Raw genomic sequence first — 11,680 nt, 5'->3', positions numbered from 1 at the left:
GGATTGAAATGAGATTTGCATGAATGTGAATCTGTGTGACAGATCATGTGCCATAAAAAGGTTTTATTATCCTATAATACATCCAACTAATTTGTAACATCTAACAGGCTACCCCCCCCCGCCCCCTCTCTCTCTCTATCGCTCCACCTATCCTCGGGCCTACTCCCCCCGCTGTCTTGCTCCTCACCCTCACTGTGTGTGCTCACTGTACTGTCAATAATTGATGATTCTTACTGACTCAAAGGGTAACAAGGTCCAGGAGAAAATGTTTCATCCTATTCTTTCTTTATTTCCAGGTCTATCTTTACCCTCAGCCCATCTGAGAACCCACCACAAGTGTTTATTAGAGAGCATGGCGATCGATAGATGAAGCGGCCTATCTGTTTATATCTATCAGAGTGCACCTGTGACCATGAGCCACTTTTTGCTGCCTGCCTGCCTGTCTGTCTGTCTGTCTGTCTGTCTGTCTGTCTGTCTGTCTGTCTGTCTGTCTGTCTGTCAGCATGTCTGTCTGTCTGTCTGTCTGTCTGTCTGTCTGCCTGCCTGCCTGCCTGCCTGCCTGTCTGTCTGTCTGTCTGTCTGTCTGACAGACAGCAGGGTAGAGGGAGGGGAGGGAGCTTAAATGAGTGAGAGGCAGGGGGCAGAGAGGAGGAGGAGTGACAGAATGATAGAGTGAATTAATTCAACCCTTAGCCAGCCCTGATTGACTCCATCACAAGCTGGCATACATGTACAAACATTCACAGTGACACAAAAGCCATGGAGAGAGAAAAGAGGAATGACATCTTCTTCTCCAGAAAGAGAAGTTTCACTTTTGGGGCATATGGAGGGTGAGTAAAGACATCTTTTGTGCCAGAATAGGACAACTCTCATGTCAGCATTCATTTAGGTAGATGATTATCCTGAATACTTGATGTTGTTTTTAGATATAAGTAGCAAGACGGTCAGTTTTCTTCTCTGAGTAGTTGCCACTTCCTTGTTTACAGTGTGGACAGATTCTGTGGGGATGAGACAAGGTGAGGCTCTATTTGACATTTTATCCCAGTTGTTTTGATATCAACTCCAGGCAGTTACTCCACACTGAGACTAGCCTGGTATTGTATAGTCTACACTACAGCAAGTCTTGAATGAGAAGTGATATGAGTTGTGCTCTTTTCTTGTGTAAATCCACCTGTTGCTGCAGACCTGAATCTGTAGAACACAACATACTGGACATTTTGGATTCTCCTGTCAGTGAGACCAAGCCTTTTCTCTCTACCAGCAGCAACCAGAGGGTGATATCATTCACTTATAATTAAGTATATTTCATGTATTTCCATATCCTGTCTCACTCACAGTCTGGCTCTCATCACAGCAGTATTTTGCACTTTGTCTAAAATAAATGTCATGTTCCTCTTTTCCCCCCACGTTTCCCGTTTCCTTTCTCTCTGTCTGACTCTCCCTCTCCGTTCTGCCTCACATCTGCTGCCCGTTGTTCAATTCAGGTGATAGAGCTGTTTGAAATCATAGAAAAGCTGCAGGTGAGATTGCAGTATGACTCCTACTACAACTGTGTATCCACTAGTGATGTCTGAGCAGTTTTCTCATGATGAGTGCTCTTCTTCTCCATCAGGGCAGCAGGCTCGATGAGCAGCGGTGCGAATTCCCTCTACCGCTGAAGGTTTGTTTTCAGTCAGAAAATGCTAATTATACATACAGGTTTGAACCGTTGTGTTGACACTCACCTTTCTTTGATCACCATATCACTTGTTTCCCCAAACAATAAAAGTGAACTCCCAGTACAGCAGACAAGGACAGACCTCATCAACAGTATACAGGTGCTTATCTGTGTCTATTTCAGTCTCCGCTTTTAAAGATAGGCGGCGAACTGCCCCTCATCCTGCCGCCAAAGTTGGGAGGCTACTGGATAGACCCCCCTCCGAAAAAGCTTACAGATGCGAGTCCCACCTCGTCCCGCTGTGGCCTCGACCCAGAGCGCTACGACATCATGGAGAGAGACAGCGAGGCCAAAATCTACCATGACTTCTTCCGCTCACGAGTTAGTAGGCTTTATAAATGAATCCTGTGTGATTGTTGAAATAAACCATTGCAAAATCTCAAGGAATGTTATCTGGCCTGGACTAGTGTTTTTCACTCTTTGCACCCACTTTTCCTCTCATAGTACCATCACTCTTTCACAGCAGTGGATCCCTCCTTGGGACCGCTGGTTCTCTCTGTGTGTTTAGAGGAAGAGGAGAAGAGGCTACGCGTGATTTTAAGGTTGAGGTTTCCCTGCACAAAATATGATCTCTTTTGTGTCCCTCAGGCTGCAAACTGAATACCTCTGTAACAACAATGTTACTTACTAGCAATATTGCATAGCAAAAAATGACAGAAATTGTGTCTCTCTATCTCACAGAATGAAGGAATGCTCTGCGCATGGAGTTTTCTCTATCTCTCTTTTCCCCAATATCCCTTCTGCTGTTGAGTTAGCAAAGGTATCCAACTACATGTTGTCCCAAATAATAAACTGTTGATCACAATTCATCCATCGGTGAATCAACAGATGTCTGACTATAGAGCCACTGTCATATCCCTTCTAGATGCTCTGTGACAATGTGGCAGTCTCCAGGTTTGAAGTGGTCAGCTATCTCAAGGTAACGCTTCGCCATTCCTCAGCCTTGATGATGACATAGACATTTACTCATTAAATTACAACAAATCCTCTTTAACCCTCTGTCTCCATCATATTGTATCTGTCTCCACTGTCACTCAGGCTCCAGAACTCATAACAGCTTTTGATGAGCACAGAGTATCTTCTAATTTCAAGTTTGGCATACTGTACCAAAGGGACGGGCAGGTAAGAAATGCTAGTCCCCAATGTCTTGCCTTCCTCAAAAGACTGCAATATGGCACCATGTTATGTTCACTCCCTCTCAGACACAATCGCTTTCCCCCCCAGCTCACTGAGGAGGACATACTTAGTAACAACGAGGAAAGCCAAGCGTTTAAAGAGTTCCAGACTATTTTGGGGGAGACCATTCAACTGCAAGGCTTCACTGGGTAAAGTAGGCCTCCACCATTCTGACATTGCTTGATTGGATTAAAAATGACACTCTTATATCATATGATGTCTTATCTTCACTCCCTTCTCAGATTCAGAGGAGGTCTGGATGTATGTCACGGCCAGACAGGAAGTGATGCCGTCTTCACTTCCTTTCATGGGAGAGAAATCATGTTCCATGTAGCAACTAAACTGCCTTTCACAGAGGCCGACCCGCAGCAGGTCAGTTACTGCATTATCGTCTGTTCTGCACTGATGATTCACAAGCCAGTTTTTCCCATGGACTTTTTGGGGACTCTTGACTTGAACGGACACTGACACTTTTATTGCTCTGTCTCCTCGTCACCACACACAGTTACAGAGGAAGAGACACATCGGTAATGACATTGTAGCTTTGGTCTACCAGGAGGGCCACACCCCTTTTCTATCTGATGTCATCAGCTCCCACTTTCTGCACTGTTTCCTGGTGGTCCGGAGGCTGCGGAGGGGGGGTGAGGAGGAGACAGGAGGAGGTGTGTACCAGGTGAGTGAAAACAGCCCTGCTCTAGAAAAGGCAATATAGCCATCCGCCGTATGTCTCAAATCATCCATACCCTCTAAAGAAAATGTAAGTGGGGGCAGTGGGGGCCCAAAGGTTAGAGAAGTGAGCTTGTGACCGGAAGGTCATCGATTCAATCCCCCGGACCAGCAGGATAAATCTGGGTGGGGGAAAGTGAAAAAGCAGCACTTGCGCCTTCCTTATTACCACCACTGAGGTGCCCTTGAGCAAAGCCTAACCCCAACTGCTCCTGTGGAGCTGATCAGTGTCCAACAGATCAGACTGTGGCTGTACTACTGGTCAGCTTCCAGGTGTGAATGTGAACAGGGCACTCCTGACAAAAGAGAGCATTGCTCTCAGTGAGACTCCCCCTGTTTAAATAAATAAAATAAAAAAAGTAGAGGGACTGGCATCTTGTTTTCAAAGTTTGCCAATTTACATTTACTTTCCAAATGAGCACAACTGTTTTCCATTGCCTCTTCACAGGTGTCGGTCACAGCCAGAGAGGACGTTCCTCCCTTTGGTCCGGTCCTCCCAGATCCTCCCATCTTCACCGATGTAAGTAGAAGAAGTTCACCAACACCCTTGACTGAACAGCATTCATTTCTCTGAAAAGAAGAGCAACATGTAATGTTGAGATGCTCTTTGACTCTGGTTTCCTCTCTCCTGTCTTGTAGCATTCCCTGCTGAGAGAGTTCCTCCTGACCAAGCTTATCAATGCAGAGATTTCCTGCTACAAGGCTGAGAGGTTCAACAGACTGGAGGTAGATGGAGATCCAGCAGCACTCGTTATAACTGCATTGTTACTGAACATCCATCTCATAAGCTTAAATCTTCTGACTTTGCTCCTCTGTGCTCTCCTGTACCTCCTCCTCTCTGATGAAGCTGCGCACTCGTTCATCTCTCCTGGAGGGCTTGCAAGCTGAACTCTCCACCCGTTCCCAGTGCATGATGGGGGATCCATCTCTGCCATCTTCTGAGGGGGTCAGGGGTGTGTCTGAGGGGAGTGGAGGCTTCATTGAAAACTTTAAGGTAAATTTTCTAGCACGCTTCTTCATACCCTTCATGTTTCAGAATCTCTTCCAAAGTTGACCCCAGTTTAACCTCAGATCGGCTTTGAATCTCTGTCATCAGAGAGCTATCAGAGTGCGGAGCCATTCTTTTGAGACTCTCAGCGTTCCCAGGAAGATAAGTGGGATTGTAACACAGAAGCCTAAGGTAAAAACCTCATGCCAAGATGTGATGAAAATGTTCTTTGACTACATAAATGCATAATGAGAGTGCAGTGAGCTAATATTCATTTCTAACTTCATTTGCAGATGTGTGAGAAAGATGGAGAGAGGTAAGAGTCATGAAATAAAAACAGTTGAAAAGTCAATGTTCCATGTGAATTGAAGCAGCAATCCACAACGGTTTTCTGTTGTTTTCAGGGACAAATCTCCAGGAGCTGCGCTGTCTTTCATAGACAGTTTGGTACCAGCAGAGCTCAAAGATCAAGCAAGCCCTCAAGAAGAGACATAGATGGAAATATGAATGTGTAGATTTTAGACCCATTGTATAAACATGTGGTTATTAGTAAATAACCATATATAACGACATGTTTATATATGTTTATATATAACATCATTACTTACAAAAAGGGCCTTTCTGTGTGGAGTTTGCATGTTCTCCCCGTACCCCCCAGGGGGTTCCTCCGTACATAACCCCCCACTAAAAACATGCAGAAGAAGATCGTCATCCGACCAGTGACGACAACATCTGAAGTTGGTCCCCGGGCCCTGGAAAGAAAAAGCGACCACTGCTCCTGGCCTGTCCCCTGGAGGAAAGGACAAGCCTGGATGGGTCAAATGCAGAGGACATATTTCACCGGCCACCGTCAGCATGAGTGTGTGTTGTGGCCGCATGCATGTGTTGTAGTGTTCGTGTGACAATAAAGACGGGCTTCCGTCTGAAATCTTTTTTTTTTCTTTTACTTTGATTATCCGGTAGATGACTTGTATGTAAATAGAGTAAAAGTAAATATAACTATTTTACTGTTATAGCAGTGACATAGATGAATAAATCAATCAATCTGTGAAATGTATTACTTCTATAAGTTATAAGAATATGGCTGAAATAAATGAAATAGCCTACTTACCAGCTCTGTCATAATGACAAATCTATCAAAAGTGCATTGTTAATGACAGTGTCATTACCATAGACACGCCAGGAGATGGCAGTAATGTGTTCCTCGGGGTGTAAATCCAAACCAAACAGGGACAGAGGAAGTGCACAGCGCTCTGCTGAGCCAAAGAGCGTGGAAGGAAAGAGACGACATCCGCTCATTTTTGGAAACAGAATGCGCCTCGCAGTGGTCAGCTGCGGTTGCGCTGGCCCCTATAATCAGCCTCTCTAAACAGTAACTCAACGGGAGTTGAACCTCGGGTCCTTTTCATTAGGTATTTATCTTGAAAAAACTAAACAAAGAAAACGAACCACAATATGGTTGTTGTTTTACATCCCTGCACTACACCACTTCAATCAAGATTTGCAGTACGCCCGGAAAAGATGTGAATCCCCAAAGTTTAGAGTGTTCTCCCGTTGAGTTACTGTTTAGAGAGGCTGATTATAGGGGCCAGCGCTACCGCAGCTGACCACTGCGAGCCTGTGCGAGGTTCTTTTGGCGCTGTCACGCTTCCAAAAATAAAAAATGGCGGAAGCTGCTGGGCGCTGATGTTGCAATGGGGCAATATGGAGCTGTCATTTCTTTCCATAAAAGTTCTTTGGCTGAGCTTGACCTTCTCATCTAGATCCGATCGCCTCGCAGCAGCAAAAGGAAACAATAACCGCTAGTTGTGCATTGACGTGACTGCTGAAATCAACAAAGGTGATTTCAGATTACATCTCTTGCTGTGTCATTGTGTGTGCATTGACTTTGCATTGAACTGAACGGGACTGCGAGCAGCGTGCGCCTTGAACACGAACTTTGACACACTGACCCGTCAGATGTTCAACAACACGGACATTCAGGGTTGACACTTGTCACCGAATTCACTTCACTCACCGAACTTTCATTTCCATGCTGCGTAGAGGTGTTGCAGCCAAGCAGAAGTCCTTTACTGATCTGAAGATGTCATCCAAGAAAGTGATCGAGTTCTTCTATGATGTGGTTTCTCCGTACTCTTGGATTGGCTTTGAGGTTTGTATTTTTTTGAATGTCATCATTTAAGATGGCGAGAGATCATTTAGTTGAAAGTGAGCCTTTATTTGCATTGCTCGTTTTGCATTCAGGTCATGTGCCGCTACAGGAACGTATGGAACATAGAGCTCAAACTGCGCCCCGCGTTTTTGGGAGGTGTTATGCAAGCGTCAGGTAAGGTTTTGAAACTAGGCTGTCATTTTAATAGTGTGTGTATATGTTCGTAATAGGCTGTACACTTTTGAGTGTGCACTTATTGACACATGCAATATCTAAATAATGTTTTGTTTTTTAGGCAATAAGCCCCCTGGATTGGTTCCGAACAAATTCTTGTACATGACCAAGGATTTGAGCCGCCTGGGCCAGTATTTTGATGTTCCCTTCCAGTCTCCATCTGACCCCTTTGAGGCCATGTTCAAAAAAGGTAGGCTAGCTAGACAGTCTAGCCTGTGTGTGTGTGTGTGTGTGTGTGTGTGTGTGTGTGTGTGTGTGTGTGTGTGTGTGTGTGTGTGTGTGTGTGTGTGTGTGTGTGTGTGTGTGTGTGGGCTATAGTCTAGCTGCCTAGACTATAGCCCACACACCAACACACACACACACACACACACACACACACACACACACACACACACACACACAGTATCTAATGCTCTAATTCGATGCAAGTTGAAAGTGTGTCTTGAGAGATTACCACAGGAGTGACTGGATCACTACCATGAAAGTGCATTTACTAGAAAGCGGTGTTATTGTGAAAATTGTGCTTTCAAGTGTGTAAAATCAAATCTGTAGACGCACTTGACTTGCAAAGGTTTTATTTCAAGACACAATGGTCATTTTGGTCACCAAAAGGCAAGTGAAGACCCTTCCCCTTTATATTGTTTTATTGAGCGAAGGTCAAGCACGAAGCTCTTTTTTAAATCCCCCTCCCCATTTTTTTCTGGTTTCCCCCATTTCTCCCCAATTGTACTTGGCAAATTCCCCCTGCCAAGCTGTCCCGGTCATTGCTCCACCCCCCCTGCTGAACTGGGAAGAGTTGTAGACTAGCACATGCTTCCTCCAATACATGTGAAGTTGCCAGACGCTTCTTTTCACCTGACAGTGAGAAGGTTAATCGGCAGGATGTAGCACGTGGGAGGATCACGCTATTCCCCAGTACCCCCCACTCCCCACAGGCGCCCCGACCGACCAGAGGAGACACTAGTGCAGCAACCAGGACGCGTACCCTTAATCCAGCTTCCCGCCGCAGACATGTGCCTTTATGGATGCCTGACCAAACAGGAGGTAACATGGTGAGTGGACTGGAACCTGCGACCCTCGTGTTGGGAGTACTAGCTCTTACTCGGTGTCTTTATTTTAGGCTCCTTGTCCGCAATGCGATTTGTGGCAGCAGTGCAAGAGAGGGAGAAGGGTGGAGACAAGCAGGTGGAGCAGGTGTCCCGAGAGCTGTGGAGAAGGATCTGGAGCCAGGACAAAGACATTACTGAGCCTGCATCACTGTCTGAGGTACCAACTTCTTCATCCCACAAGTGGCTGGCCTGACTGATGGGGATAAAGGCAGCAGAACTATTTTTGGTTTTGTGACTGTTACCATTTTCTTCCCAGGCAGCGATGAAAGCGGGACTGTCTGCCAGCGAGATTGAAGAGCTGCTGAAGCTTTCTACTTCTAAGGAAATCAAAGACAAGCTGAAAAGCACGACACAGGAAGCACTTGATCATGGGGTCGGTTAAATGCCCTTCCCTTCTCCTTGCAGAATCATGTGACCTCATTTCATGTATGAGTAGTCTTTGGAGTGAAATTAAACAAAATCTCTCCTCTTGCATCTCTCCCAGGCGTTCGGCTTCCCCCTGGTTCTGTGTCATGTCAATGGAAAGGCAGAGATGTTCTTTGGTTCTGACAGATTTGAACTCATGGCCCACTGCATAGGTGAGCATTACATTATTCATAAATGCAGCATGCGCTCAAACTGATGATGGCATATACACTGAAAAGCAGTTTCTTCAAGAGTACGTCAATAGCTCTCTTCTCAAAAGCCTCTGTCAGGCACACATTCAGGAACATTTCCATCTTGAGCATTTTCACAAATGCCATGGCAATGCCAGAATAGATGGGGCAAGGGACTAGCCTAACCCTAAAGCTGCCTTCACATGATACGAGATCTTTTCGCTCACCAAGAGGTAGAGTGGAGGGCAACAGCTGTTGCTAGGCGACATTGGTTGCGCGCATGAAAGGTCAGCGGTAGGGGTGCACCGATCGATCGGCAAGCAATCTGTATCGGCCGAATTTGACCTCAAATATGCGATCGGCTGATTGCCGATATTTCGGCTGATTGCCGATATTTTTTTATATTATTATTATTATTATTATTATTATTATTATTATTATTATTATTATTATTATATATATATTTTTAATAAAAAAGACAATCGACAATCGGCTAGGAGAATGGATATCACTTTGTTGTTACTCAAACTCACATGCATGCATTGCGCGGGGACGGGAGAGGCGCTACGGGGGAACCCCAGCTGCAACTCACCAGGCAAGACCGTGGCTTCGCTAAACCCCCGCCTGCGGCCTAGCACGAAATGACGGACATGTGGGGGATATAACGTTACGCAATGTCATGCTGTTTGTCCACTACGAGCCACCGTCATTGTTTACAAGCTAAGCCTATCAGCGTGCTCCTAATGCGAGCTGCATACCGGTAGTACAGGCTTCACTTCATGTCAGCTGTCAGCCTGTCAATGCGGTTTGTTGCCACACAATAAACCAGCGGTTTGTTCCAAGCCAGAGTGATCCTTGACTCGCTCTCACACGGCAGCCAATCAGCGTTGAACAGCGAGCGACTGATGCCAGCGTATTTTCGCTCGAGTTGGAATATTTCATCTTGAGCGACGAGCGTATTTTCTCCCTATCGCTCTGTCTCTGCCGCTCGGACGCCCAGCGATTATTCTCCCAGGCGAATATACGCTCAATCGCTCGTTTGCATTGACTTTGTATGTAAACTCGACGCCAGCGACAAACTTTAATAGGTCGGTGTGAACGCAGCTTTAGGGGGACCTGACAGAGTGCAGTGTGTGTGCGTGGGGGGGAAGCGCCCACGGGGTGGTGCATGGGGGAACGGGCACTGCACTAGTAGTATAGATGAACTGAAGCTTATTTTACTGCTGCATTCACTAGTCGCACTTGATATGTATATGAGCTAAATGCCTAAAATATAAATGTAAACATGGCATTTTCAAATAAATTGTAGTAATCTACATGAATTCTGCCTGAGCCATGTACAAGAGACATTTAATTTTTTCACAATGAACTTGTAACAAAAATCTGTTGTAGCTTCGTTATTTTCATTGTGTGGTTTGTGCATAGCCTCTTTTCCAATTGAGCAAATCAAGATAAAGCTTCCTGATATCTTTGACCAATCCCATTCTTTTTTCTCTTCCAGGGGAGGAGTGGGTGGGACCTCAGCCTGGTAAATCAGCTGCCAAACTATGAGCTGAAACCTGCCTTGAATCACTGTAGGCATGCTCACACATCCTAGGACTTGTATATGAATGAATGAATGAATGATGCCTTTATTGCAGACTCGTGGTCCATAGAAAAACAAACATACAACAATAAACATACGGTAAATAAAAACCAGTCCAAATGAACATGTTAGACAGGGCATTTGTGACATTTATAAATACAGGCTTTTAAGCCAATGTCTCCTAAGGCTAGAGGAGTATCTAGTGCAGCTCTTCACAGGGTTACTTATACTGACAATGATCTCATCTAAGCAACACATGAATCTATGCATTAAGTTGCATTTTGTTTTTATGTTTAATTAATTTTAACCCATTAAACAGGTATGTAGGAAGGGGGGGGACACAGGGACCCCACACTTTTTAAGGAGGCAGTATTGGACCCCTGTATGTTATTTTTAAATGCAGCCCTTATTACTTGAAATAACAAAATAACAGGTTCTCTAAATTAATTAGCGTTGTGGATATAGTATTTTTATGTGAATAACATTTTGGGTGAAGCAAGATTTAGCTATTTTTCAAGAAAAGTGGCAGCAGTGTAGAAGTGAGTCACTAAACTAATAACCATAACAGCACAAATAATTGACAAAAATCTCTAAATAAATATACAGTATTTACCCGAATGAGAAAAGGAGCAAATTTGACGGTTAAAACTGAATAATGACATCACAACAGTCTAATCCTAATGTTAATTTAAAATGTGATATTCCTCTAAATCTGGCTTCAAACGGCCAAATTTTTAGAAAAACATAAAAAAAATGGGCCTGAGAATGTGGGCCTGTACAAAATGTGTCCCCTCCACCTTTGAAATCAAAGCTATGTCCATGCTGTTAAAGCTCTGATTTTCTGTACTGGGCATCTTGAATGCAAGCTGTCTGTTTTCAGTGGATCTCATGAACATAAATTACCATTTTACTGTTTTTTTTGAAGTACATTATTGCTGACGAAATGCTCGATGGATGACAAAGCTTGCCATACGGGTTCCGGGCCAGTGATGACTAAATATGCCTAACAAAAGGCTGAGGACTAAAAATGACAGGGTAAAGTGGTAGGACCAGTTTCCCCAGACAAAGAAGAGACAGGGAGGGCTAGCCTTAGCTCACATACACTGGTTTGAGTTGGTAGGAAATTAGACAATGTGACAGAACAAACCCCAAGAAAGCCAGAGAGAGACTGTAGATCACCATAACCTGATATCAATGTGATGCAACTGAGAGAGAGTGGAGGAAGAAGGAAGGAAGGAGGGGAATAGACGGTAATAAGAGGGATAGGTAGCAGGTGAAAAGGGTGGAGTTAAGAAAACACTGAAGGTGGAACTTAGACAAACAGAGCAGTGGAGTGATCCCTCGAGTCAGACTGGAAACACCTGAGAGAAACGACAAGCTCAGCTATACCTAGACGG

The 11,680-nt window shown here is 44.7% G+C and overlaps 2 protein-coding genes across 2 annotated transcripts in view; both read left to right on the top strand.

Annotated features, from left to right (window-relative positions):
• Positions 1 to 747: 747 nt before the first annotated feature.
• On the top strand, positions 748 to 5,102 carry rap1gapl (RAP1 GTPase activating protein-like; the record flags this gene model as incomplete). Its single annotated transcript, XM_083642658.1, has 19 exons — positions 748 to 830; positions 987 to 1,016; positions 1,184 to 1,274; positions 1,485 to 1,520; positions 1,613 to 1,660; positions 1,841 to 2,038; positions 2,162 to 2,259; positions 2,399 to 2,477; positions 2,583 to 2,636; positions 2,756 to 2,839; positions 2,942 to 3,042; positions 3,136 to 3,265; positions 3,399 to 3,566; positions 4,068 to 4,139; positions 4,259 to 4,345; positions 4,467 to 4,613; positions 4,716 to 4,799; positions 4,904 to 4,923; positions 5,012 to 5,102. Exons 1-19 carry the CDS (start codon positions 760 to 762, stop codon positions 5,100 to 5,102), a joined length of 1,689 nt encoding a protein of 562 aa, XP_083498784.1. The 5' UTR covers positions 748 to 759.
• Positions 5,103 to 6,207: 1,105 nt separating this feature from the next.
• styk1b (serine/threonine/tyrosine kinase 1b) overlaps positions 6,208 to 11,680 on the top strand; it is a gene marked incomplete at its 3' end in the record, with an annotated part of 11,572 nt that continues 6,099 nt past the window's right edge. Inside the window, exons 1-7 of the mRNA XM_083635420.1 lie at positions 6,208 to 6,759; positions 6,852 to 6,933; positions 7,055 to 7,183; positions 8,114 to 8,259; positions 8,359 to 8,475; positions 8,587 to 8,680; positions 10,200 to 10,248. Of these exons, the coding sequence (XP_083491546.1) occupies positions 6,640 to 6,759; positions 6,852 to 6,933; positions 7,055 to 7,183; positions 8,114 to 8,259; positions 8,359 to 8,475; positions 8,587 to 8,680; positions 10,200 to 10,248 (737 nt within the window). The 5' untranslated portion in view covers positions 6,208 to 6,639. The remainder of the gene's footprint in view (positions 6,760 to 6,851; positions 6,934 to 7,054; positions 7,184 to 8,113; positions 8,260 to 8,358; positions 8,476 to 8,586; positions 8,681 to 10,199; positions 10,249 to 11,680) is intronic.

The sequence above is a fragment of the Poromitra crassiceps genome (genome assembly GCF_964638095.1).
Source record: "Poromitra crassiceps genome assembly, chromosome: 1".
Lineage (NCBI taxonomy): Eukaryota > Metazoa > Chordata > Actinopteri > Beryciformes > Melamphaidae > Poromitra > Poromitra crassiceps.
The sequence above is the reverse complement of the archived record's forward strand: the minus strand, read 5'-3'. Positions and strand labels throughout refer to the sequence as shown.